The sequence below is a fragment of the Manis javanica genome, chromosome 5 (assembly GCF_040802235.1).
Source record: "Manis javanica isolate MJ-LG chromosome 5, MJ_LKY, whole genome shotgun sequence".
Taxonomy (NCBI): domain Eukaryota; kingdom Metazoa; phylum Chordata; class Mammalia; order Pholidota; family Manidae; genus Manis; species Manis javanica.
In genome coordinates this window covers 101,298,114-101,324,459 of record NC_133160.1, presented here as the reverse complement: position 1 = coordinate 101,324,459, position 26,346 = coordinate 101,298,114, and the positions used below count along the sequence as shown (strand labels likewise).

The following is a 26,346-nucleotide window of genomic DNA, read 5'->3' as shown; positions in this document are numbered from 1 at the left end:
CCGGGTCTTTCCTTTATTGCTTTCCAAAGGCTTCCCTGAGTATGTACCTTTTTTGTTTTCTCTGTTTGCCACTGAATTTTGAGAGTTAGCAAATGGAGTAGACTTACAGATGCCCAAGGCTATGTACAAACAACTTGGAGACTGGGGGAGAATTTGGAGAACATTGCTATGAGTTATTTTAACCACCGTCTTATTTCTAATACAGGGAAATCAGAGAGATATTTTCATCTCCTGCTTGTCTGACTGGAAGTTTTTTAAAGGAAAGGTAATATATATAATAAATTAAAAATTCAGTTAAAAAATACTGTACAGCATGTTAACTTTAGTTAATAATTGTATATTTGAAAGTTTGTCAAGAGAGTAACTCTTAAAAGTTCTCAGTACAAAAAAAGAAAATTTGTAACCGTGGTGATGAGTGTTAACTAGACTTATGATAATCATTTTGCAATGTATACATATATTGATTCATTGTGATGTACACACCTGAAACTAACACAGTTATATGTCAGTTATAAATAAAAAGAAGGAAAGATTGTGAAGAAAATGGTTTGATGGTAAAATAATTACTTCTGTGTTTATCTCGTTAAAAATTACTTTGTAATTTTTTTTAACAAAGGCAATGTATGTTTGCTGTAGAAAATGTCAATAATAGACACACACACACAAAAAAAACAAAAAGTGGTAAGTCAGCAATACCATTTTTTAGGAGTAATAGCGAATATTTTTGTATATATCTTTTTTTCTATGTAAGTGTATTCTTTTACAAAACATGGGAGTATATTGTTTTACATGTAATGTATTTGTCCATTTTCCATTTCAGTCAATTTCCATATTCAATATTTTTCATAACATTTTTATGGCTGCATGGTATTCCATGGAAAGGGCATACCTTAATTTAAATATGCCCTTATTGCAAGATATTAAGGTTTCTCAAACAAACAAAACAAATAGATGCATAGACACAGAACATACTGGTGGCTGCTATAGGGGAGGGGGTAGAGGGATGGGAAAAATAGGTGAAGGGGAAATACTAGTAAGAATGTTTGATATCTTCATCTGGGTGAAGGTTTCATGAGTGATATACACATGTCAACATACATCAAGCTGTACACTAAGATTTGTGCATTTTGTATGTACTTCAGTTTTACGTTTCTTTGAATTTTTGAATATTATGAAAGAATGACTTGACACTTCTCATAAATATTTATATAAATAGAAATTCTATTTTTAGATGGTAAATATATAGTTCTTACAAATAGTATCTATATTTAAATAATGTATTCAGTAAAAACATAAGTTACGAGTTCAGATGCTTACACATTTCATTAGCAAATTTCTGTTGTAACACTAAAAAATGTGCTGCTCTGAAACTCCTTTTTTGTGGTCTTCATTTCCAGTTCATGTAATGGGGGAAGTGGTCATTTTTCCACAAACAGGAAGAACTGTTACCTTTTCTGTGACTTTTTTTTTGTTTTGGGAAAATATATATTGATTACCCATTTAAGGTAACAGTAAGTCTGAGTTAAAGTCTGAAAGCATGTTATGTTAATTCAGTGATGAATTCAGCCTTGAGAGTTTGTGTCACTTTAGAAATAATCATGTTTGTCAACTATATTTTCAATTGTATTTGTGTTCAACCAAATTATAGTTATTGTAAAGTTGAGAAATAAGAAATTCATTGAAATGAAATATGTTTTAGAAGAAACTTTTCATCTGGATAATCTATTAAAATACTTTTTTTGAAGTGTCCTTTTTTATTTACTTATCCATCTATTTATAAATTTGTCTTCCTACCACAGAATTGCTACAGAAATGATTCCTGTTCATTTGGATTTAAGTAAAGCAAGAAACACCTTCAAGGAGTTAACCCAGAAGGAGTGGATTACTAACACGGTTGTATTCTTCATATTGTTACCTGGAAAAAGAAAATACACCAGAACATTTTTTATAAGAATTCAAAATTGTAAGAGTATTGTGTTTTGAGATTATTGAGACTGTAGCGTATCCAAATTAAGTTAAACTCAGATATCACTCAGAAGTTTGCCCACTTAGGATGCAGTAGGTGGTATAATCACGTAAATTACAAATAGTTAATCTATACATGTAATGTGTACTACATACACTCCCTACAGAAGGAATTTTTTTCAACTCAGGGCTTTAGGAAGATGACAGAAGGATTTGTTGTGATTGTTAGCACTGGAGTAAGAATACTTTATTTTCAATGCTTTTAAATGTAAGTAAAGAAATGAGAACATTGTTTCTGATATGAACATCCCCCTTACCAAAGACTGCCTGGATTCTTCCTCTCTGTTTTTTAACATTGCACTTTTTTATAGGTTCTAGAATGTTCTTGACCTTTCTGGGATTGTTGCTTCTTTGTCTCAGCACTGTTATTACTATCTGTGGGTTTCCTACTTGCAGATGTTCTAAACATGCTTCCTTTATTAATTTATTACCCAGTTCTGATGTACTGGTAGCTCTAGGAGTGGTACTTCCCCTGTTCTCTCCATCTGTTTCTATCTAGGTCTCACTCTTTTTTTTCTCCCCATCACTTCTTTACTTGCTCCCCCCATCCTTGATCTTTCCCTCTTTCTCATTCTCTTTCCCTCAGTCTTGCTCTCATCTCTCCCTCCTTCCTCTCAGCTCCCTCACCTGCTGTGTTGCTCTGTCTGCCCTAATTAGCATTTTGTATCTTAGCTGCAGGTTTTCTATCACATGCACTTCTTTTCTCTTTGCTCTCAAGGGAAGGTGGAAAGTTTAATTCTGTTCACTTTGGCAGAATCACAGTGCAATGAGGGGTCTCAGGTAAAATGGCTCTCTAATTATGCATCTTTATTGAGATGCTGCAGCACTTTCCACTATAGTGGAAAGATCATGAAAAATAGAAGACCATTTTTGCATCTATGAAGGGAAAGGGTTGGACCAGTTCATCACTAAGGCTAATAATACCTCAGTTGTGCCAGAACAATATTATATAATGTGCAGGCAATTCTAGTCATAGAGCAGTCATCCATTGTTTTAGACGAGATAGTTGGATTAGACACCTGTAATGTTTCTATTTTGAGTTTCTGTGATACACATTCACAGACTTGGCATTCATCCACCTGCTTAGCAAACATTTGAATACTGGCTATGTGTAGGGCACTGTGATGAGCACTCCTGATAAAAAAATGAATGTTATGGACATGGACATGAACATTTAGGAATTAGTGGGGAGACTGGATGTGTTTTACACTGCACTGTCTTCCTGAATGTGTAGCTTAGAACATAGTGAGTGTATACTAAATATTTTTGGATCAATGAATTCAGTCATTCCTAGGGCAGCACCTGGTCAGCTCTACTTAGAGTACTCAGAATGAGGTACCCAGGGGAAGTAGGCATTGCCCAGGTGCCTGTAGGGGCAGGGGCATTCCTGGCATTGGGAAAGTGTACACTAAGGCGCAGTGTGTGGAACCATAGAACTGGTTTGAGAGTATTGGCAGTTCTAAAGGGCTTGTTATCAGTTCGGAGGTTTGGGAATGTGCTAATGATGAGAAGAGGTTGGAGGAGCATGTGCTATTGAGACATACCAAAATAGAGTTGTCGTTTATATGTAACTCCAAAACTGAACCAGTAGGAGGAGCCCAGTATAATGTTTTGATATAAAAATAGTTACAAGAATTTATATGATTAGAGATAAGATATAGCTAGTATCATAATTTAGTGATGAAGAACATGGGCTTTGTAGTTAGAAGAATACCAGGGAGATTCTCACTTAGCTGTCTGACCTTGATCAAATTAATTTCTTTGAAGTACACGTTGCTTATCTATGAAGTGTAATTCACACAATATTATCTGTCTTACAGAAAAACTACGAGGGTTAAATGACCTAATATATGTAAATCACTTAGCACGATAACTGACAAATAAGTGCTCCATAAATGCTAACTTATTTTTTAGTGGGTTTTTAAATTATTTCTGTTATCTGAACACATCTAACATAAAAATTCAGGTTTGCGTTTGAATTTTTCCTGAACTCTATCATTCTGAATTGGGGAAATAAAGGTGATTAGAAAGATAGAACTAGAGTTTGTGGTGAGACAGGTGATCCTCTGAGGAGCTAATAGGAAACCATGTTGTCTTTTTTTGTTGCGGTTGTTGCTTTTTATTTGTTTTGGGTTCTGACACATTCTTCCTCTTTAAAAAAACAGAGGTGTGATAGTGGAACCAGAGGGTAGAGTGTATTCCTCTGGGAGGGCTGCCTATTAGTTCTCAGTTCATTGTTCATCCAGTGTAACTCTTATACTGATTTATTGATCTGCTTTGTGCACCCCAACAATTGAAGGGGACAATACTTGTAACATGTCTACACCTCAGGAGGCTGGGTGAAGTGGGGTGTAAGCATGGGTTTTAGAAAGAGTAAATGATTTTTCCAATGTCGTAGTAGAATGAAACTCCAGGTTCTGTGCTCTATTAGAGCAAGTAGCAACCAGTCCTGCTGTGTTTTGAGTGTCTTTTCTCTGATCCTTTTTGACCATAGATAACCACGTGTCTCAGGGATAATCTGTTCAAAAATCTTCCGTTTCATTCTCCACACCAAGAAGCTTTAGAAATTTTCTTCCTTCTTCCAGAATGTCCTATGATGCATGATTATAACAACTGGGAGAGCCTAGTGGTTCCGTTTGCAGAGGCTCTTTGTAAAATGAGTGACCATTCGTCAGGCATAATGGGTAAGATTCATGATTTACGTTTGAACATGCTTTACCATCCTCAGTAGAAATAATCCCTAGTACAGTTATGGCAAAACTTAGTGTAGAATACATTCGTGTTTTTTAGGTCATATTTGCATGTTGTAAAGATGCTGTAGAATTAACTGGTCATCCAAAATAGATTGTTCTAGTACCTTTTTAATGTTCTTGTAATGATTCATGCATGGTTTGGTCATGAGGCCCTTTTCCCCCAGTTTTTCATGATGGAAAATTTCATACACAGAAGTTGAAAAAAAAGTACAGTGAACACCCATAGACCCTTTACCTTAGAGTCAGCCATGACTATCATGTGTGCTTCCTCTATGTACTGATCCTATTTTATTTTTGCTGAACAATTTGAAATAAGTTGGCACATCATGACAATTTACTCATAATATTTCAGCATTCATCTCCTAAGAATATGGAGTCCTATATTACCATGACATCATTATCCCACCTAATAAAGTTAGTCACAATTCCACAATATTATATAATATCTGAACCATATTCAGATTTCTTCACTTGTTCCAAAAAGTATTTTATAGCCTTTTTTTTTTGTTGTAAAGTAAAGAGTCCAGTCAGTTGTCTTGTTGAGTTCCCCACATCTGGATTTGTCCGAATCTTTCCTCCTTTCTCTGTATTTCCAGTCCACTGGAAATTAGGTCTAGGAGTTTGGTTAGATTTTAACAAGGTTTTTGACCCAAACATCATACTTAGTCTAGGGAAGTTCATTCTTTCTTATGTCTTATTAAATCCAGGTAACATAAGCTAGTTTAAAACTTTTTTTGTTGTTTTTTTTTTAAGAGTTAAAAACTCATGCTGGGAGTACAAAAAGAGTTGGCACAATCATGAATAATTCTTTATCTCGTTTTGATACAGTGTGCTTATTTCATCTGGGCAAAACTGTGGCTAATTTTTTTCTCTTTATCACAAATTAATTAGATCAAGTTGTGGTTTTTATTACTGTCAAGGAATTTTTTCTAGGACATTAAATTATAAACTTTTTGTTGTAGCCATATCTACTGAAAAATGTATTAGAAAATGTGTTTTTGGAACTATGATAAGTAAGAAAATAGTCTATACTAGTTTTGAAAGATACTGACCAGTTTTCATCTTTAAGAATCCAAGGGAAATTACATTCTAACATTTATTTAACCAAATTTGTATCCCTTAGAGAAATATTGGGCATCTCTGCAAGAATCTGCTCTCAGCCAACTGGTCCAGATGTTTAAAAGAGCCATCACTGCTCAAATGCGCTATTGGACTGAAAGTCCAGAGAGTAACTGTCACATTAAAGCTCTCCTGGAAATGTTGAAAAGGCTACACAGGGTAAGGGTTCTTTTAGAAACCCATGTATCTTTATTTTGCAGTAAAATTGCATTGGTTTCAGTTGGCCTGAATCTTAATGAGATGTTATGAAACATGAAATTTATGTTGCTGTTTTAGAAATTTGCTTTCTTAAGTTAAGTCATACATATAAAGGAGTATGTATGGTATCTATGTACAGTTTGAAGAAACGTAATAAAACAGACACTAGTGTAGCTACTGCCCATGTTAAAAAAAGATTTTCAGTACGTTAGAAATGCCTGTGTATCTCTCACAGACTGTACCCCACCCCCACCTGGAGGTAGCCTTGATCCTGGATTTTGGGTTAATCATTCCCTTACTTCTCTTTGTTGTTTTACCACTATATATCTCTCTAGACACTATGTTGTTTAGTTCTGTTTTTGAAATTTATGTGAATAGAATACATGATTCCTACACAACATTTTGTTGTATGATTCACCAGATTGATACCTATGACTGTATTTCATTCATTAGTATGAGTCTACCATATTTATCCATTCCAGTATATGGGTGGTTATATCTGCTTTTGCAATTCTTACTTTTTTTGTAGGGGGGGGGATTTCTCTGTGAGAAAATACACTGCTGTAAATATTTTTGTACATATCTCTAGTGTTCATGTGTCAAGAATTGGTTTTTAGTTTCCAGACCTACTTCTGGAATTGATGGGTTTAGGATATGCATGAGTTCTTTATTGGGAGTGTCAAATGCTCTTCCAAAGTGGTTGGGCCAGTTTATATCCTCTCCAGGAGATGATAATTCTCTTGCTCTATGTCTGACTTTAATATTTGGAAAGTATTTTTAGTCTGAAGTGGTACCAAATTAGATTTCAGTTGCATTTCCCTGGTTCTAATGCATTTCAGAGCATATTTTCATGTTTATAATGGTAGTACTTGTTTTCTCTTCTATAAAATGTCCTTAATTTTTGCTCAACATAAATGTATTGTTTGACTTTTCTCATCGATGGGAGTTTTTAAAATTTTTATTATCATTACTTTGAAAGCTAGTCCTTTGTCAGTTGTATGTGTTGCAATATATTCTGGTTTGTAGCTCATTTTTTCACTTTATGGTGTTTTTTGATTCACCCACATTCTTCATTTTAAATAGATAAACTTGTCAATCTTTCCTTTGTAACTTTTACTCCTAGTGTCTTGTTTTAAGCTTTTTTTCTATTTTAAACTGTTACCCTAAATCCGGGATCAGCAGGGTTTCTTTGGGGAAAGAACCAGTTAGCTTTGTGAGGCATGTAGTTTCTGTCTCACCTGTGACTACTGTACTGCGATAGTAACATGAAAGCAGCTACTGGCAACACGGAAATGAGTGGGTGTGGCTGCATTCTAATAAAACTTTCCGAAAATAAGTAGAGGGTCTGATTTGGCCCTGAAAGCTGCCCTAGATGGTCTTCTAACAGAAGTGATAGCTTGGGCCAGGGAAAGAGTACAAACAGAGGCCCAAATATGTCTAATAGTTAAGAGGTTAGAAATCTAGCTAACAAACTGTTGAATAAATATGCTCTAAAAGAAAAATATACTCTATTCTCCCACCTTGACAGATAGCCTTCCTAGTGACAAGGGAGGCCAGGTTTGAATTTAGAGATCTCAGACTCCTTACAGAGGTCTGCACTGAAAGGTGGAGCCTCAGACAGATACATCCCCAAGTCCTCTGCATTCTTTTCCTACCTTAGTTTCTTCCCACACCAGAGGTGTCACATGGCCATATGTGGACACCTCAGCCCATATAGTCTGCATTCTATCCCCACCTCCCACAGTAGCTGCTCCTTAGCCAATCTTGGAACCCTGGAGCCTGGGGGTGTGCTCTCTTCTGTCTGCTCTCCAGAAATCAAATGGGAAGAGGCCTGACCAGGTCCTGAAAGCTGACTTTGGAGCCATTTGAGTCGGGACTTCAGATGTGGGGGTATCTGGAACTCAGTCTAGAAGGTGATGTGTTGGCTGCTGCAGACAGGTTGCCTTGGCCCTGCAGGCTCTATACTTACCCAGTGGGAGGGAGGCTTTGCTGGGAGAAGGCCAGAGCAGGGACCTGTACATCTTGGCTCCAGGTTAGGGGCAACTCTTTCCTGGGACTGAAGGGGGTATTATTTGAGCTTTGCTTTCACAATTTGGTGTTTATCCAGTTAGAAATTTTTTTCCATATGAAAATAATTACCTGTGAGCTTTGCTTTCATAATTTGGTGTTTAATCCAATTAGACAGTTTAATTTTCCATATGAAAATAATTACCTGCACGACTTACTGAAATTCTGCCCTTCCCTGCTGTAGATAATGCAGACTCTGTCATACAACAAATTTCTGTGTGTAAGATTCATTTCTGGGCTCTCTTCTCTACTGTTGGTCATTTTTTATGTACCTAAGTAATAATAGTTTATATCTGGTGAGAAGTACCCCTCTTATTCTTGAAGTGTATCTTGGCTATTTTTGGCATTTGGCTTTAAAATACAAATTTTAAAATGGGCTCGTCATGTTCCACACACACACAGTAATCTTGTTGGGAATTTGGAGTTGCATTGAATCTCTATTTTGGGGATATTGCTATCTTTACTATTTTGAATCTTCATTGTGTCTATTTCTTCTACTTATTAGATAAATCTTTAAATCTTTCCATAAAGTTTTGTTATTTTACTATGAAAGTCTTGGATATGTTTAGTTAAATCTATTCCAGCATATTTCATTTTTTTAGGTTTTTGTAAATGGTATCTTTTAATTACAGATGCATTGGTTTTTAATTTATTTTTTTGGAGTACATTGACTTTTTAATATTTTTTACAGCCAGACAATAAGCTAAATTCTCAGACTGTATCTAGTAATTGACCTGTATTTTTATTGCATTCCTATACAATCATATGTTTGAAAAAATAATGTTTTTTCTTTCCAACCCTTGTGTATTATTTCCCTTGCCTTATTGGACTGGCTGTGCCTTCCCATACAGTGTGAATAAGAAGTAGTAGTAACAGTGGGCACCTTCCCTTGCCTGTGATTTTAAAGGAAAATTTGGAATATCATTATGAAATAGACTGTTTACTATAGGGTTTTTGAAACCAACTTTTATAGCTTGATTTTTTTCCTAAATTGTTACACATTTTAAACCTAAAAAAATGACTCTCTTCTTTCCTATTGACATTCCAGTTATTTATATATTATATATTCTCTATCTTCCATATTTCTTAACCTGTCATATTTTCCATCTACTTGTCTGTCTGTACCACATTCTGATTTCTTCATCCCAAGCACTATTTTCCACTTCCAGAAGTCTTCATTGGTTCTTTGAATTTTTTTCTTGTCATTATTTATAATTTCTTCATTCTTTTAGTTTCAAGCTTTCCTTTTACTTATTTAAATCTTTATCTTATAATTCTAGTATCTGAAGTGTTTGCAGGTCATTTTTTGCCATCTCTTGTGTCTGCTAACGTTTCCTCTTAGTGTGTTCATCATCATGTGTTTTGTGACTGTGTGTGTGCATGTGTGCGTGTGTGTGCAATGCCCATTTGCCTTGAAACTTTATCTGTTGAAATTTTTCAAGGGCTGGGTTTCTCCAGGATGAATTTGTCTTGAGACAGCACCAGTTTGAGACTATAAATTAAATTCTTTGCTTGTGGCTTTTAATTTCCAGGTGGTAAAAATTTGGTGGGGAAACTTTAAGGCAAGCACTTTCGTAATTACAAATTCTGTGGGATTCGTGTTTTTCCCTACTCAGTACCATTTTAACCAGCTGCAGTTAGTCTCATTGTCTTGGGGAGTCAGGGTGGGGCAGGTTGGTACAGAAGTGGAGGAAAGAGCTTGTTCATTTCTAGTTTACTTTCACTCTGATGGTGTAGCACTTTTGGGTCACAGATTTGTAAGACAAGTCTCTGCTGTTAGCTTTCTGCTTTGAACAGAGTCTGGGCTTTGTCATCTCTCCCTAAAGCCCAAATCGTTGAAAACTAATGTTCACTTTCACTAGGTTTGACAAATATTCTCAAAGCAAATGCCATCTTAACTTTGTTTTTAAACCTAATTATTCCATATCTACTTACAAGATCAGTATTGCATTAAAAAATACTTGTCTACAGTTTATCCTGTGTTTTCTTGTTGTTTCAGTGAATCAAGGTGCCTAATGTGTTACACTGCTTTAAAAAACATCTGTCATATTGCTATCCTTAGTTACTTGCAAAGGTTTTTTGTACAAAAGAGAAATAAAAATAACTCGGGTTTTGAAAAATTTACTGAACAGCTCAGAGAAAGTATATTCTAATAAACTTTTGCCACTTACAAAGAGAATCCTGAGAAATTCTGAAGTTGTAGTCAAAGAAATCCTCAAGGATTCCTGCTTTGTCCTTTGACTCTTAACTGGTGACATCAGAATATTTGTCAAGCCTCCACGTGTTCCTCCCACCTCAGAAGGGGGACCACAAGGCCTGAGGATGAAGTACCCACTTTGTCTATGATTCTGGGGATGTTGAGACTATTGACAATTCAAGGCTGAGATCAGCAGGTCCAGAGGACCATAGTCACAGGGCTGAAACAGCTTCAGCATACTCGGGCTGCTAGTGCTGGGATGCCTGGGTCATTTGGGGGTCTGGTCCAGAGTCAGTCAGACTATTCCAGATGAGTGGTTTTAACTTAACACAGCCAAGAGGGCCTTTTAGAAGACCTCCTGAGATGAGTCAATTAGACCAGAAGTGTGCCCATCCAGGTCCAGTACTGGTGGTCATTCACGTCCATAGCATCGCAGTCACTATCATTGTCCTCAGTGACTGATGATTAGCATTGTGCTGGGTGTTCATGTGCCTGTCATAGTCACCCTGGTCCTCTCACTGAGCGGGAGGCTGGAACACTCCCCCTGTGTGGTGGGGGGTGCTCTGCATGTGCCTTGCTCAGAGGGAACATGTGTTAACTGTTAAGCTCTGAAGAACATGACCTGAAGTATTGAGCCTCAGTGCTTTGCATTCGTAGTAGTTTACTTTGGACTTAAAGTTCTTTAAAAACTTACTTATAAGTTATAAGTAACTAGAAGTTTATCATCAATTTCTGCTATTAAATCTTAGGTATTCTTCATGTTCCTGAAAATTTGGGGCTTAGGCAGTAGTGGAACTAAATAGAACTTTATCGTGGTCATTAGAAAGGGAGTTTAATTTGTTCTTCTGGTAATCTCATTCATAGCAAGTTAACAAAATTGTCTTTATGCCCTCTGAGAAAATTGTATATATTTTTTATTTAAGATAAACCAGGCTAAATGTCAACTGCCTGAAAATATTTTCAAAATAAATGAACTCATGCACTGGCTTGATTTTTATGGAGAAGCGTATAGAAGATCCTCTTGGAAAATGAGCTCAGTAAGTATGGCATAATATTTAAAGGGTGAAATTGATGATCAGTGACTTTTTGTAGGCATTTGTGCTAAAACTTTCTGAGTTTCCAAAAACCCTTGCAGTCTGCACAGTTTTCCAATAGCAATAACAGCCTTATGGGAAAAGCAAGACAGACCCCTCAAAACCTTTGCAGTTTTGTAACGAGACCACTAACAGAAAATGGTTGCTACCTGGGAAGGTCATTTGGATTGCCCGGTCAAATAGCTCATCTGGAGGCTGTAAGAATATGAAGAGTGCAGAAAAACAAAAGGGAAGAAAGCTGTCCACACCCTACCAGAGGACTGGTAGTAGTGAGATAACATAGGCGGAAACAGAGCTCTGCTCTTACAGTAGGTGATGAGGGAAGCATGACTCACCAGGAGCCAGCAGTGCAGGGCTGCAACTCTGGGGAGGGTGCCCTGGGTGCTAGTACTCCTTTTCTTGTCTTAGAACTAAAGGCTCCTTTCTGCCAGTTCTGCAGCTCACCTGAGGTTCTTTTCCTTTCCTCTGAACGTTATAATTCTGCTTAGTGCATCAACCCTTCCTTGGCAAAGGTCATATATGTGCTAACCAGCTGGCCACAATGTATCATTTCCCTACCTAACACTTGCATCTGAACTATTCATATTTCAGAAGTGCAGGTTGGAGAACAGACTCTTTGGGGATGTGTTCAGAGTTTATAATTAATTGGTAAATTACATGAGCACTGAAAATCCTAGGTTTATATACCTTTCACTGAGACATAAACATTTTCTTAGAATTCTTATAAATAAATATTATCAGCAACTTTGCTTTGGCTGTAAGTACTAAGACCTTAAATCATCAGGGATGTAAGGCTGTAAGGTAAGGCATAAGATTTCTTTTTCCTTTCATTATCAGAATTCTTGTCATTTCCATTTTTAGGGCACTTCAGGAGACCTCCATTATCCTGTCATATTCAGTCATTTTCCATTTGTCTTTAATAATTTATCGAAAATTAAGCTACTGTATGCAGACTCACTTTTAAAAATACAGGTAAGTTTGCCTATTTGTCTTCATTAACAAGTCAAATGATGTGCCTCCTTAGACATACTACATTTTGGGGTGATAAGGGAGCCTCCCCACTGGTGAAACCAGTGGTTGTAGTATTCAGGGAGCTCACATTCCGGTGAAGAAGGCAAGAAAGTCATACTTTATGAAGCGTATTAGGGCCTCAGTAGCACAGGTGAGAGCATCGGCAGCTGGCCTTGTTGTAGGGCTTGTACTTTGAGGTTAGTGCCTTGCAGTCTTCTGGATGGCATTCCAGGAGGCATAGCCGACTTGGGCTTGATTGGGACGAGCACCAGTATTTAATGATGTCCAGTCTAATGAAAAACATAGCAGTGGAAGTATAACTGATAGAGGATTCTTGAAATTCTGACCCATGCAAATGGCTGGTATTCCCTGATAATGCCATAATAAAGGTTTATAAAAAGTGTTTCCCTTTCAATAAACTTTGGCCAGCCGAGTCAGTTCTGTTTGTCAGCATGTGCAGCAAAGAGATTTTTAGCTTCAGTTTTGAACAATTGAAAATGCCTTGGAATTGTCCTCATTTTTGTAAGGGTTGAATTTGTCAGTACAGGTAAGGCATTTGGAACTGTTGGCTCACACAAAGTAAGTATTCAAAAGTGTTAGCTATCTCATGGATATAAGACTCTTCTCATAAGTGTTCGTGCCATGCACTTCAACAAACTGAAGCAGTTTATTCTACTTTATAAATTTCTATTCAGAGCAAATGGTGAAATAAAGTGAAACATTTCTGTTTTTCTAGGAGAACAAAATTAGAACTTATATGAGGTTGGTTGGAATTATGGAACAAGGAGCGTCTGAATTAGCTTTGCTGCCCACCTTTAATCTCATAGTTAGAAGGAGTCACTTAATTGAGGATGTTTTGAGACACCTATATCAGTATGAGAATGAAGATCTGAGGAGGGAGATAATGGTAAAGTATAATTCTCAATTAATGTATTTGCTTCTGAGAGAAGAAAAACATGAAAGAATGTAACAATGGGCCTTAGGCGGGCAGGAGGTGTGGATTATCTCCCTTCCTACCAGGTAGTCTGTTTCAAAGTGACACTGAACTCCCTTGGGCTAAGGAGCAGCAGGTGAAATGGTTGTCCTTCCCCAACCTGGTGAAATAGAAAGTCAGTAAGACATCCAGTCCTTCCTGGGGCTTGACCTAGCCTACTGGCTACTCACTACCTTGCAGTGTTCCTGTGAGATGGGGTTGACACAGAGAAGAGTTGAGGTTTTATTTCAGCTCTCACGCTTTGTGGAAAGAGGACTTTCTCTTTATAAATAACATAGTTTTTTGAGGGTGTAATTACAGGTACCACCATGTGCTCAACATTTATTAATGTTCTTTGGTTTAGTTACTTTGTTACTAGTAGATAGTGGACATAGAATAATAATAATAATGACTAGTAGATCTAGTGAGTGTTTTCCCTGTGCCAGGAGCTGTTGTAAATGCTTTATACATACTTGGTGTAACCCTTTAACAACACTGTGTGGAAGGTTCCATTTCCCCACATTTTACAGATAGGAAAACTGAGGTATAGAACTTTAGGTAACTTAACAAAGGGTAACACAACTGATAAGTATCCAAACCAGGATTTGTCGTAACCATCAGGCTTTAGACTTTCCACTTGAGACAAAGATTTGCCTGATGGAAGACCCCAGTTTATTACTCAGACCCACATACTTTTTGCACATAGGCAATTTTAAGTATCTGACAAGCTCATGTGATTCTAACTTTGCTCAGCCAGCCAATCCACTCAGTTATTGTAGCTCTATTTTTTTATTTCATCAATCCGTTTTTTAGATGTAGGTAACATTTGATAAGCAGTTAACATTTTCCAGACTCTGAAGCATGTTCCATGTGTTACCCCATTTTATCTTTCTGATAATCTTGTGGGAAAACAGCCTTTCTGAGATTAAGGAACTTGTCCATAGGATGTGGCAGAGTAAGAATTTGACACCTAGTCTTAAGAAGATTTTAAACAATTCACTAAGGTTTGAAATTTGCATCTCTGGAAAAAAGAGGCGTTCATCCAAATAAACCAGTGAAAGGAGCTTTTTGGGAGTTCTGGTGGATCATCCAGATGGAGGAAATGATTAGCAGGCCTTTGGAAATAAATGTGTGTCGATCAGGGAAAAAGATAAAATAGATACGAAGGTTTAGTGCCTGCGAGTGATACATGAAGTTCAAAGAGACAAATGAGCATCCAGGGAAGGAGAGAAAAGATAGAAGTGCTGGCATAGAACTGCTGTAATTTCTGGTGTTAAACCATCAGAAGAAAGAGAGAAAACCTAGCTAGTGCTTTATAAAGAGAACAAGGGAGGAAAGAGTGTGAAGAAAGAGGAGGCCATCGGAAGTGTAAATGATTTTACCTTGGTGAAATCAAGGTGACGAGACGTGAGAAAAAGTGCTTGGAAATGGGGGTTTACAGGTTCTTAGTTCTCTTGAAGAGAAGCTTTTAAGTAGAGAGATGGGTTTGAAAGTTGGTCATTATTCTTCAATATTTGGCCACCTCGAGTAGAAGCCAGTATTTTTTCTGTATTGGAGACAACAGTGTGGGGAGTTCTTTTTTTTTGTAAGAATAGGAAGCCCTTAGCACATTTGTAAATGAAAGTAAAGGATCCCAAAAAGGAAAGGCAGGAGCAGAGTGAGTAACAGAAAGCAAGGACAGGTTATGATAGAATCACCTTGGGAAGGTATTGGGATCAACAGGTGCGATGGCGCCACCTTAAGGACCAAACAGCCAAACCAGTAAATGCTGAATGTGTGCTCTGATTTTACAGTGTTTGAAAGATCCTAATATTTATGATTTCTTTATCTTTTCATTATACTTCATATACTTTATAATAATGTTGCCACTTTCAATTTAGTGGTAACAGGCTCTGAGGTTTGACAGGTATCACATTAAATCTAGGCTGCACCATGCAGCAGTTGTATGACATTGGGAAAATTAGCTAAATTCTTGAAGCTTCATCACCCTGAGAATGAATGGGAAGACTAAATATGATAATAGAAGTAAGAGTCTTCCCACAGTGCTTGTCAAATACTTGGGTCCACAAATAATGTTGGCCCTTTCTATTAATACATAGCAATACAGAGTCCTGAAAGACATGCGTGTTTGCTGTTCCCTCAGGTTTCCTTTAGTGGAGAAATTGAACATGATTTTGGAGGAGTTAAGGCAGAGTTTTTCCACTGCCTGTTTGAAGAGATGACCCGGCCAGAATACGGCATGTTCATATCTCCTGAAGAGGCTCGCTGCGTGTGGTTTCCTGTCAGGGTGAGTCCTCTTTTCTTTGCTTGTGGTTACCATGACCAAAAAGAAGTGTCACATACCACAGAAACTTAGGTTGAATAGATTGTTCATATAAAGAGAGGAGTTAATTGGTATAATTGTGGAGATAATCTTCAATTCTAATAAGGTGATTATTTTCTTTAAACTGGAGTGTTCATTCCCTGTGTCCCCATGTCTGCCCACGTAGGAAAACTTAAGCAATGTGTGTTTTTGACGGTTTATAAAATGTATAGAAAGAAAGGAACCCTTCCTTTCTCAGGCACTCATTCTTTGTTTCAGTCCTGTTTTTCTCAATAAATGAAGAAAAAGTCTTAGGAAAGAAATTGCAAAAGCTTTCATTTACAAGGATGACCAAGCCTGATGTATTTCTATTCCTGTTATTGCTTGTAGTAACCAAAACTGTAGCAGAAATTTAAACTGACTTAATGACTAAATACAAACCTTAAATATTCTTATCTCAAGCTTTTTGATTTTAACTTATAATTTGACTTTGTGAAAGGGGAAAAAAGGTTTGCCTACTATAAATATTCCATTCTACTTGTAAAAATTCATAATATGTGAAGATTTTTTTTCTTTTCAGCCTAAGTTTGAGAACAAGAGATACTACTTCTTTGGGGTTCTCTGTGGACTTTCCCTTTTCAGTTGCAATGTTGCCAACATCCCTTTTCCATTGGGTCTATTTAAGAAACTTTTGAACCAAATGCCATCATTGGAAGACTTAAAAGAACTCAGCCCCATTTTGGGAAAGTAAGTACATGTGGTTCCTTTTTTAGAACCTATGGAACATATATTTGGGTAAATACAACAACCCAGTGGTATTTTCCTGTTCACCAGTAGCATTCTAGGTACTTTAAAGCAATTTTAACTTTGGGAAGAATTGTTGGATAAGTTGATATTCCTCTTAGTACATGCAGTAATCTTTGAACATTTTTTGTGTAGAAACTGTTTTGGACACAACTTAGGGGGAAACATGGGGAAGGCAGAATAGCACAGAGAAGACAAGTAGTGACTCTATAGCATCTTACTACATTGATGGACAGTGACTGTAATGGGGTATGTGGTGGGGACTTGATAATGGGGGGAATCTAGTAACCACAGTGTTGCTCATGTGATTGTATATATATATATATATATATATATATTTTAATTTTATTGGTATCATTAATCTACAATTACATGAAGGACATTATGTTTACTAGGCTCCCCCCTTCACCAAGTCCCCCCCACATCCCTGTTCACAGTCACTGTCCATCAACATAGTAAGATGCTGTAAAATCACTACTTGTCTTCTCTGTGTTGCACAGCCCTCCCCGTGCCCCCGCACACACTATACATGCTAATCGTAATGCCCTCTTTCTTTTTTTCCCACCCTTATCCCTCCCTTCCCACCCGTCCTCCCCAGTCCCTTTCCCTTTGGTAACTGTTAGTCCATTCTTGGGTTCTGTGCTTCTACTGTTGTTTTGTTCCTTCAGTTTTCTTTTGTTCTTATACTCCACATATGAGTGAAATCATTTGGTACTTGTCTTTCTCAGCCTGGCTTATTTCACTGAGCATAATACCCTCTAGCTCCATCCATGTTGTTGTGAATGGTAGTATCTGTTCTTTTCTTATGGCTGAGTAATACTGCTTTGTGTATATGTCCCACATCTTCTTTATCCATTCATCTACTGATGGACATTTAGGTTGCTTCCATTTCTTGGCTATTGTAAATAGTGCTGTGATAAACATAGGGGTGCATCTGTCTTTTTCAAACTGGAGTGCTGCATCCTTAGGATAAATTCCTAGAAGTGGAATTCCTGGGTCAAATGCTCAAAATATCATCAAAATGGCCGTCTTGCCCAAAGCAATATACAGGTTTGATGCAATCCCGATCAAACTACCAATAGCATTCTTCAATGAACTGGAACAAATAGTTCAAAAATTCATTTTGAGCATTTTGAGGAACCTCCATACTGCTTTCCACAATGGTTGAACTAATTTACATTCCCACCAGCAGTGTAGGAGGGTTCCCCTTTCTCCACAGCCTCGCCAACATTTGTTGTTTGTCTTTTGGATGGTAGCCATCCTTACTGGTGTTAGATGATATCTCATTGTGGTTTTAATTTGCATTTCTCTGATGACAAGCGATGTGGAGCATCTTTTCATGTGTCTGTTGGCCTTCTGAATTTCTTCTTTAGAGAACTGTCTATTCAGCTCCTCTGCCCATTTTTTAATTGTATTATTTGCTTTTTGTTTGTTGAGGTGTGTGAGCTCTTTATATATTTTGGATGTTAACCCTTTATTGGATCTGTCATTTTCGAATATATTCTCCCATACTGTAGGATACCTTTTTGTTCTATTGATGGTGTCCTTTGCTGTATAGAAGCTTTTCAGCTTGATATAGTCCCATTTGTTCATTTTTGTGTTTGTTTCCCTTGCCCGGGGACATATCAAGAAGAGGTCATACATGTTTATGTCTAAGAGATTTTTGCCTATGTTTTTTTCTAAGAGTTTTATGATTTCATGACTTACATTCAGATCTTTGATCCATTTTGAATTTACTTTTGTGTTTGGGGTTAGACAGTGATCCAGTTTCATTCTCTTACATGTAGCTGTCCAGTTTTGCCAGGACCATCTGTTGAATAGACTGTCATTTCCCTATTGTATGTACATGGCCCCTTTATCGAATATTAGTTGACTATATATGTTTGGGTTAATGTTTGGACTCTCTCTTCTATTCCATTGGTCTGTGGCTCTGTTCTTGTGCCAGTACCAAATTGTCTTGATTACTGTGGCTTTGTAGTAGAGCTTGAAGTTGGGGAGTGAGATCCCCCCCACTTTATTCTTCTTTCTCAGGATTGCTTTAGCTATTTGGGGTCTTTGGTGTTTCCATATGAATTTTTGAATTATTTGTTCCAATTCATTGAAGAATGTTGCTGGTAATTTGAGAGGGATTGCATCAAATCTGTATATTGCTTTAGGCAGGATGGCCATTTTGACGATATTAACTCTTCCTAGCCACAAGCATGGGATGAGTTTCCATTTGTTAGTGTCCCCTTGAATTTCTCTTAAGAGTGACTTGTAGTTTTCAGAGTATAAGTCTTTCACTTCTTTGGTTAGGTTTATTCCTAGGTATTTTATTCTTTTTGATGCAATTGTGAATGGAATTGTTTTCCTGATTTCTCTTTCTATTGGTTCATTGTTAGTGTATAGGAAAGCTACAGATTTCTGTGTGTTAATTTTGTATCGTGCAACTTTGCTGTATTCCGATATCAGTTCTAGTAGTTTTGGAGTGGAGTCTTTAGGGTTTTTCATGTACAGTATCATATCTGCAAATAGTGACAGTTTAACTTCTTATTTACCAATCTGGATTCCTTGTATTTCTTGTCTGATTGCCGTTGCTAGGACCTCCAGTACTATGTTAAATAACAGTGGGGAGAGTGGGCATCCCTGTCTGGTTCCCAATCTCAGAAGAAATGCTTTCAGCTTCTCGCTGTTCAGTATAATGTTGGCTGTGGGTTTATCATATATGGCCTTTATTATGTTGAGGTACTTGCCCTCTATTCTCATTTTGCTGAGAGTTTTTATCATGAATGGATGTTGAATTTTGTAAAATGCTTTTCAGCATCTATGGAGATGATCATGTGGTTTTTGTCTTTCTTTTTGTTGATGTGGTGGATGATGATGGATTTTCGAATGTTGTACCATCCTTGCATCCCTGGGATGAATCCCACTTGGTCATGGTGTATGATCCTTTTGATATACTGTTGAATTCTGTTTGCTAATATTTTATTGAGTATTTTTGCATCTACATTCATCAGGGATATTGGTCTGTAATTTTCTTTTTTGGTGGAGTCTTTGCCTGGTTTTGGCATTAGGGTGATGTTGGCTTCATAGAATGAGTTTGGGAGTATTCCCTCCTCTTCTGTTTTTTGGAACACTTTCAGGAGAATGGGTATTATGTCTTCTCTGTGTGTCTGATAAAATTCCGAGGTAAATCCGTCCGGCCCCGGGGTTTTGTTCTTGGGTAGTTTTTTGATTACCGTTTCAATTTCTTTCCTCGTAATTGGTTTGTTTAACTTTTGTGTTTCTTCTTTGGTCATTCTTGGGAGGTTGTATTTTTCTAGGAAGTTGTCCATTTCTTCTAGGTTTTCCAGCTTGTTGGCATATAGGTTTTCATAGTAGTCTTTAATAATTCCTTGTATTTCTGTGGGGTCTGTCGTGATTTTTCCATTCTCATTTCTGATTCTGTTGATTTGTGCTGATTCTCCTTTTCTCTTAATAATTTTGGCTAGAGGCTTATCCATTTTGTTTATTTTCTCAAAGAACCAGCTCTTGGTTTCGTTGATTTTTGCTATTGTTTTATTCTTCTCAATTTTGTTTATTTCTTCTCTGATCTTTATTATGTCCCTCCTTCTGCTGACTTTAGGCCTCATTTGTTCTTCTTTTTCCAGTTTTGATAGTTGTGATGTTAGACTATTCATTTGGTATTGTTCTTCCTTCTTCAGGTGTGCCTGGATTGCTGTATATTTTCCTCTTAAGACTGCTTTCGCTGCATCCCACAGAAGTTGGGTCTTTGTGTTGTTGTTGTCATTTGTTTCTATATATTCCTTGATCTCTATTTTGATTTGTTCATTGATCCATTGATTATTAAGAAGCATGTTGTTAAGGCTCCATGTTTTTGTGAGCCTTTTTGTTTTCTTTGTAGAATTTATTTCTAGTTTTATACCTTTGTGGTCTGAAAAATTGGTTGGTATGATTTCAATATTTTGGAATTTACTGAGGCTCTTTTTGTGAGCTAGTATGTGGTCTATTCTGGAGAATGTTCCATGTGCACTTGAGAAGAATGTATATCCTGTTGCTTTTGGATGTAGAGTTCTATAGATGTCTGTTAGGTCCATCTGTTCTAGTGTGTTGTTCAGTGCCTGTGTGTCCTTACTTATTTTCTGCCCGGTGGATCTATCCTTTGGGGTGAGTGGTGTGTTGAAGTCTCCTAAGATGAATGCATTGCAGTCTATTTACCTCTTTAGTTCTGTTAGTATTTGTTTCACAAATGCTGGTGCTCCTGTGTTGGGTGCACATATATTTAGAATGGTTATATCGTCTTGTTGGACTGAGCCCTTTATCATTATGTAGTGTCCTTCTTTATCTCTTGTTACTTTCTTTGTATTGAAGTCTATTTTGTCTGATATTAGTACTGCAACCCGTGCTTTCTTCTCACTGTTGTTTGCCTGAAATATGTTTTTCCATCCCTTGGCTTTTAGTCTATGCTTGTCTTTGGGTTTAAGGTGAGTTTCTTGTAAGCAGCATATAGATGGGTCTTGCTTTTTTATCCATTCTATTACTCTGTGTCTTTTGATTGGTGCATTAAGTCCATTTACATTTAGGGTGACTATTGAGAGATATGTACTTATTGCCATTGCAGGCTTTAGATTCGTGGTTACCAAAGGTTCAAGGTTAGCTTCTTTAGTATCTTACTGCCTAACTTAGCTCGCTTATTGAGCTGTTATATACACTGTCTGGAGATTCTTTTCTTCTCTCCCTTCTTATTCCTCCTCCTCCCTTCTTCATATGTTGTATGTTTTGTTCTGTGCTCTTTTTAGGAGTGCTCCCATCTAGAGCAGTCCCTGTAGGATGCCCTGTATAGGTGGTTTGTGGGAAGCAAAATCCCTCAGCTTTTGCTTGTCTGGGAATTGTTTAATCCCGCCATCATATTTAAATGATAGTCGTGCTGGATACAGTATCCTTGGTCCAAGGCCCTTCTGTTTCATTGCATTAAGTATATCATGCCATTCTCTTCTGGCCTGTAGGGTTTCTGTTGAGAAGTCTGATGTTAGCCTGATGGGTTTTCCTTTATAGGTGACCTTTTTCTCTCTAGCTGCCTTTAAAACTCTTTCCTTGTCCTTGATCCTTGCCATTTTAATTACTATGTGTCTTGGTGTTGTCCTTCTTGGATCCTTTCTGTTGGGGGTTCTGTGTAATTCCATGGTCTGTTCGATTATTTCCTCCCCCATTTTGGGGAAGTTTTCAGCAATTATTTCTTCAAAGGGACTTCCTATCCCTTTTCCTCTTTCTTCTTCTGATACCCCTATAATATGAATATTATTCCTTTTGGGTTGGTCACGTAGTTCTCTTAGTGTTGTTTCGTTCCTGGAGATTCTTTTATCTCTATGTCAGCTTCTGTACGTTCCTGTTCTCTGGTTTCTATTCCTTCAATGGCCTCTTGCATCTTATCCATTCTGCTTATAAATCCTTCCAGGGATTGTTTCACTTCTGTGATCTCCTTCCTGACATCTGTGATCTCCCTCCGGACTTCATCCGATTGCTCTTTGCATTTTTCTCTGCATCTCATCCCATTGCTCTTGCATTTTTCTCTGCATCTCTGTCATCATGTTCATGATTTTTATTTTGAATTCTTTTTCAGGAGGACTGGTTAGGCTGTCTCCTTCTCAGGTGTTGTCTCTGTGATCTTTGTCTGCCTGTAGTTTTGCCTTTTCATGGTGATAGAGATAGTTTGCAGAGCCTGGTATGAGTGACAGCTGGAAGAGCTTTCCCTCTTGTTGGTTTGTGGCCTTCCTCTCCCCCTTCGCGAGGCACTGGGTTCTCACAGGTGTGGATTTGGTCTGTATGTTGTCCTGTGTCCTCTGGTCTCTTTTAGGAAGTTGTCTTTGTTATATTTTCATAATTCTATTTGATTTTGGGAGGAGAGTTCCTCTGCTCTACTCATGCCGCCATCCTGGCTCCGCCCCCTGTTAATGGATTTTTGAATGTTGTACCATCCTTGCGTCTCAGGGATGAATCCGACTTGGTCGTGGTGTATCATCCTTTTGATATATTTTTGAATTCCGTTTGCTAATATTTTGTTGAGTATTTTTGCATCTACGTTCATCAGGGATATTGGTCTGTAGTTTTCTTTTTTGATGGGGTCTTTGCCTGGTTCTTGGTATTAGGGTGATGTTGGCTTCATAGAATGAGTTTAGGAGTATTCCCTCCTCCCCTATTTTTTGGAAATCTTTAAGGACAATGGGTATTATATCTTTATTGTATGTCTGATACAATTCCGAGGTAAATCCATCTGGCCCAGGTTTTTTTTCTTGAGTAGTTTTTTGATTACCGCTTCAATTTCTTTGCTGGTAATTGGTTTGTTTAGATTTCGTGTTTCTTCCTTGGTCAGTCTTGGAAAGTTGTATTTTTCTAGGAAGTTGTCCATCTCTTCTAGGTTTTCCAGCTTCTTAGCATATAGGTTTTTATAGTACTCTCTAATAATTCTTTGTGTTTCTGTTGGGTCCGTTGTGATGTTTCCTTTCTGGTTTCTGATTCTGTTGATGTGTGTTGATTCTCTTTTTCTCTTAATAAGTCTGGCTAGAGGCTTATCTATTTTATTTTCTTGAAGAACCACCTCTTGGTTTCATTGATTTTTTTCTATTGTTTTATTCTTGTCAATTTTGTTTATTTTTTCTCTGATCTTTTTTATGTCCCTCTCTCTGCTGACTTTAGGTCTCATTTGTTCTTCTTTTTCCAATTTTGTTAATTGTCATGTTAGAGTATTGATTTGGGTTTGTTCTTCCTTCTTTAAATATGCCTGGATTGCTATATACTTTCATGTTAAGACTGCTTTCTCTGCGTCCCACAGAAGTTAGGGCTTTTTTTTTTTTTTGTCATTAATTTCCATGTATTGCTGGATCTCCATTTTCATTTGATTGTTGAACCATTGACTATTTAGAAGCGTATTGTTAAGCCTCCATGTGTTTGTGAGCCTTTTTGCTTTCTTTGTACAATTAATTCTAGTTTCATGCCTTTGTGGTCTGAAAAGTTGGTTAGTAGGATTTCAATCTTTTTGAATTTTCTGAGGCTCTTTTTGTGGCCTAGTATGTGGTCTATTCTGGAGAATGTTCCATGTGCACTTGAGAAGAATGTGTATCCTGTTGCTTTTGTGTGTAGAGTTGTATAGATGTCTATTAGGTCCATCTGTTCTAGTGTGTTGTTCTGTTCCTCTGTGTCCTTACTTATTTTCTGTCTGGTGGATCTGTCCTTTGGAGTGAATAGTGTGTTGAAGTCTCCTAAAATGAATGCATTGCAGTCTATTTCCTCCTATAGTTCTGTTAGTATTTGTTTCACATATGCTGGTGCTCCTGTGTTGGGTGCATATATATTTATAATGGTTATATCCTCTTGTTGGACTGAGCCCTTTATCATTATGTAATGTCCTTCTTTATCTCTTGTTACTTTTTGTTTTGAAGTCTATTTTGTCTGATACTAGTACTGCAACACCTGCTTTTTTCCCCTATTGTTTGTATGAAATATCTTTTTCCATCCCTTGACTTTTAGTCTGTGTATGTCGTTGGATTTGAGGTGAGTCTCTTGTAAACAGCAGATAAATGGGTCTTGTTTTTTTATCCATTCAGTGACTCTGTGTCTTTTGATTGGTACATTCAGTCCATTTACATTTAGGGTGATTATCGATAGGTATGTACTTATTGTCATTTCAGGCTTTAGCTTCATTGTTACCAAAGGTTCCAGGTTACTTTCCTTACTATCGAAGTATCTACGTTAACTCACTTAGTATGCTGTTACAAACACAATCTTAAGGTTCTTTTCTATTTCTCCTCCTTTTTCTTTCTCCTTCATTCTTTATATATTAGGTATCAAATTCTGTACTTTTTGTCTATCCCTTGATTGACTTTGGGGATAGTCTATTCAGTTTTGCATTTGCCTCGCAATCAGCAGCTACACCCTCCCTACCGTGGTTTTACTACCTCTGGTGACAGCTATCCATCCCTAGGAACTCTTCCATCTATAGCAGTCCCTCCAAAATAGACCTCAGAGATGGTTTATGGGAGGTAAACTCTCTCAGCTTTTGCTTATCTGGAAATTGTTTAATTGCTCCTTCAAATTAAAATGATAATCTTGCCGGACAAAGTAATCTTGGTTCCAGGCCCTTCTGCTTCATGGCATTAAATACATCATGCCTCTCCCTTCTGGCCTGTAAAGTTTCTGCTGAGAAGTCTGTTGTTAGCCTGATGGGCTTTCCTTTGTATGTGATCTTATTTCTGCCTCTGGCTGCTTTTAACAGTCTGTTCTTATCCTTGATCTTTTCCATTTTAATTACTATGTGTCTTGGTGTTGTCTTCCTTGGGTCCCTTGTGTTGAGAGATCTGTAGATCTCCATGGCCTGAGAGACTGTCTCCTTCCCCTGATTGGGGATGTTTTCAGCAACTACCTCCTTAAAGACACTTTCTATTCCTTTCTCTCTTCTTCTTCTTGTATCCCTATAATGCAAATATTGTTCTGCTTGGATTGGTCACACAGTTTTCTCAATATTCTTTCATTCTTAGAGATCCTTTTTTCTCTGTGCCTCAGCTTCTTTGTATTCCTCTTCTCTACTTTCTATTTCATTTATTGTCTCCTCCACCATATGCAACTTGCTTTTAAAGCCCTCCATCATCCTCTTCAACGATTGAATCTCCGACCTGAATTCATTCCTGAGTTCTTGGATATCTTTCCGTAACTCCATTAGAATGTTGATGATTTTTATTTTGAACTCCCTTTCAGGAAGAGCCATGAGGTCCATATCATTTAAATCTTTCTTGGGAGTTGTATTGGTAATTTTACTCTGGACAAGGTCCCTTTGGCATTTCATGTTTGTATATGGCGCCCTCTAGTGTCCAAAAGCTCTATTCTGGAGCTGCTCAGCCCGTGAAGTAATGTCGGGGTTCACAGGGGAGCGGTACTCATACCTGGGGGGAGGAAAGAGCTGTTCTCCGACTCCTGCCTGCTGTGTCTGTCTCCACTGCCTGAGCCAGTGGGCCAGTCACACAGGGATGTTTTTGTCCCAGAGCAGGCGGATATGGATCCCTGCTTTCCACAAGCAGCTGGAATCCCAGTCTCCCCAGGAACTCTGCCTGTATTAATTTTCCAACCCGCAGTCATGGGAGTCTCATGAAAGCACCATGAAATGTAGGTTTGTGCTCCCAGCGCAGATCTCCATAGCTAGGTATTCCGCAGTCCCAAGCCTTCCACTCCATCCCTGCTCCATTTCTCTCCCCGCACCCCCCCGCCAGTGAGCTGGGTTCAGGGAGGTGCTCGAGTCCCGCGGAGCCACAGCTCTGGTATGTTACCCCGTTCAGTGAAGTCTGCTCTTTTCTCCAGGTGTGTGCAGTGTGACGCCGCCCTCTTTCCTGTTGCTCTCTCAGGATTAGTTGTGCCAATTAAATTTTCTAATTGTATCCAGTTTTAGGAGGAAACCTCTGTCTCTCCTCTCACGCCGCCATCTTTAATCTTCATTGTATTCTTTTTGATGCAACTGTAAATGGAATTGTTTTCCTGATTTCTGTTTCTACTAGTTCATTGTTAGTGTTTAGGGATGCCACAGATTTCTGTGTATTAATTTTGAAGCCTGCAACTTTGCTGAACTCAGATATTAGATCTAGTAGTTTTGGAGTTGAGTCTTTAGGGTTTTTTATGTACAGTATCATGTCATCTGCAAACAGGGACTGTTTAACTTCTTCCTTGCCAATCTGGATGGCATTTATTTCTTTGTGTTGTCTGAGTGCTGTGGCTTGGATCTCCAGTACTTGGTTGAATAGAAGTGGGAAGAGTGGGAATCCTTCTCTTGTTCCCGATCTTAG

The 26,346-nt window shown here is 37.8% G+C and overlaps 1 protein-coding gene across 12 annotated transcripts in view; it reads left to right on the top strand.

The window, feature by feature from the left end:
• Positions 1-26,346, top strand: part of HERC5 (HECT and RLD domain containing E3 ubiquitin protein ligase 5) — a 65,258-nt gene that overhangs the window by 21,015 nt on the left and 17,897 nt on the right. For 11 of the 12 annotated variants that reach the window (XR_012131664.1, XR_012131663.1, XR_012131665.1 and 8 more), the window contains 9 exons: positions 206-265; positions 1,800-1,893; positions 4,520-4,709; positions 5,902-6,056; positions 11,283-11,396; positions 12,315-12,425; positions 13,201-13,371; positions 15,581-15,724; positions 16,320-16,486. Coding sequence is in view for 9 of the 12 variants with exons in the window: in XM_073237313.1 (XP_073093414.1) it covers positions 206-265; positions 1,800-1,893; positions 4,520-4,709; positions 5,902-6,056; positions 11,283-11,396; positions 12,315-12,425; positions 13,201-13,371; positions 15,581-15,724; positions 16,320-16,486 (1,206 nt within the window). In the remaining 3 variants the exon portion in view is untranslated. The remainder of the gene's footprint in view (positions 1-205; positions 266-1,799; positions 1,894-4,519; positions 4,710-5,901; positions 6,057-11,282; positions 11,397-12,314; positions 12,426-13,200; positions 13,372-15,580; positions 15,725-16,319; positions 16,487-26,346) is intronic. The other variant, XM_073237314.1, reaches the window with a different exon arrangement.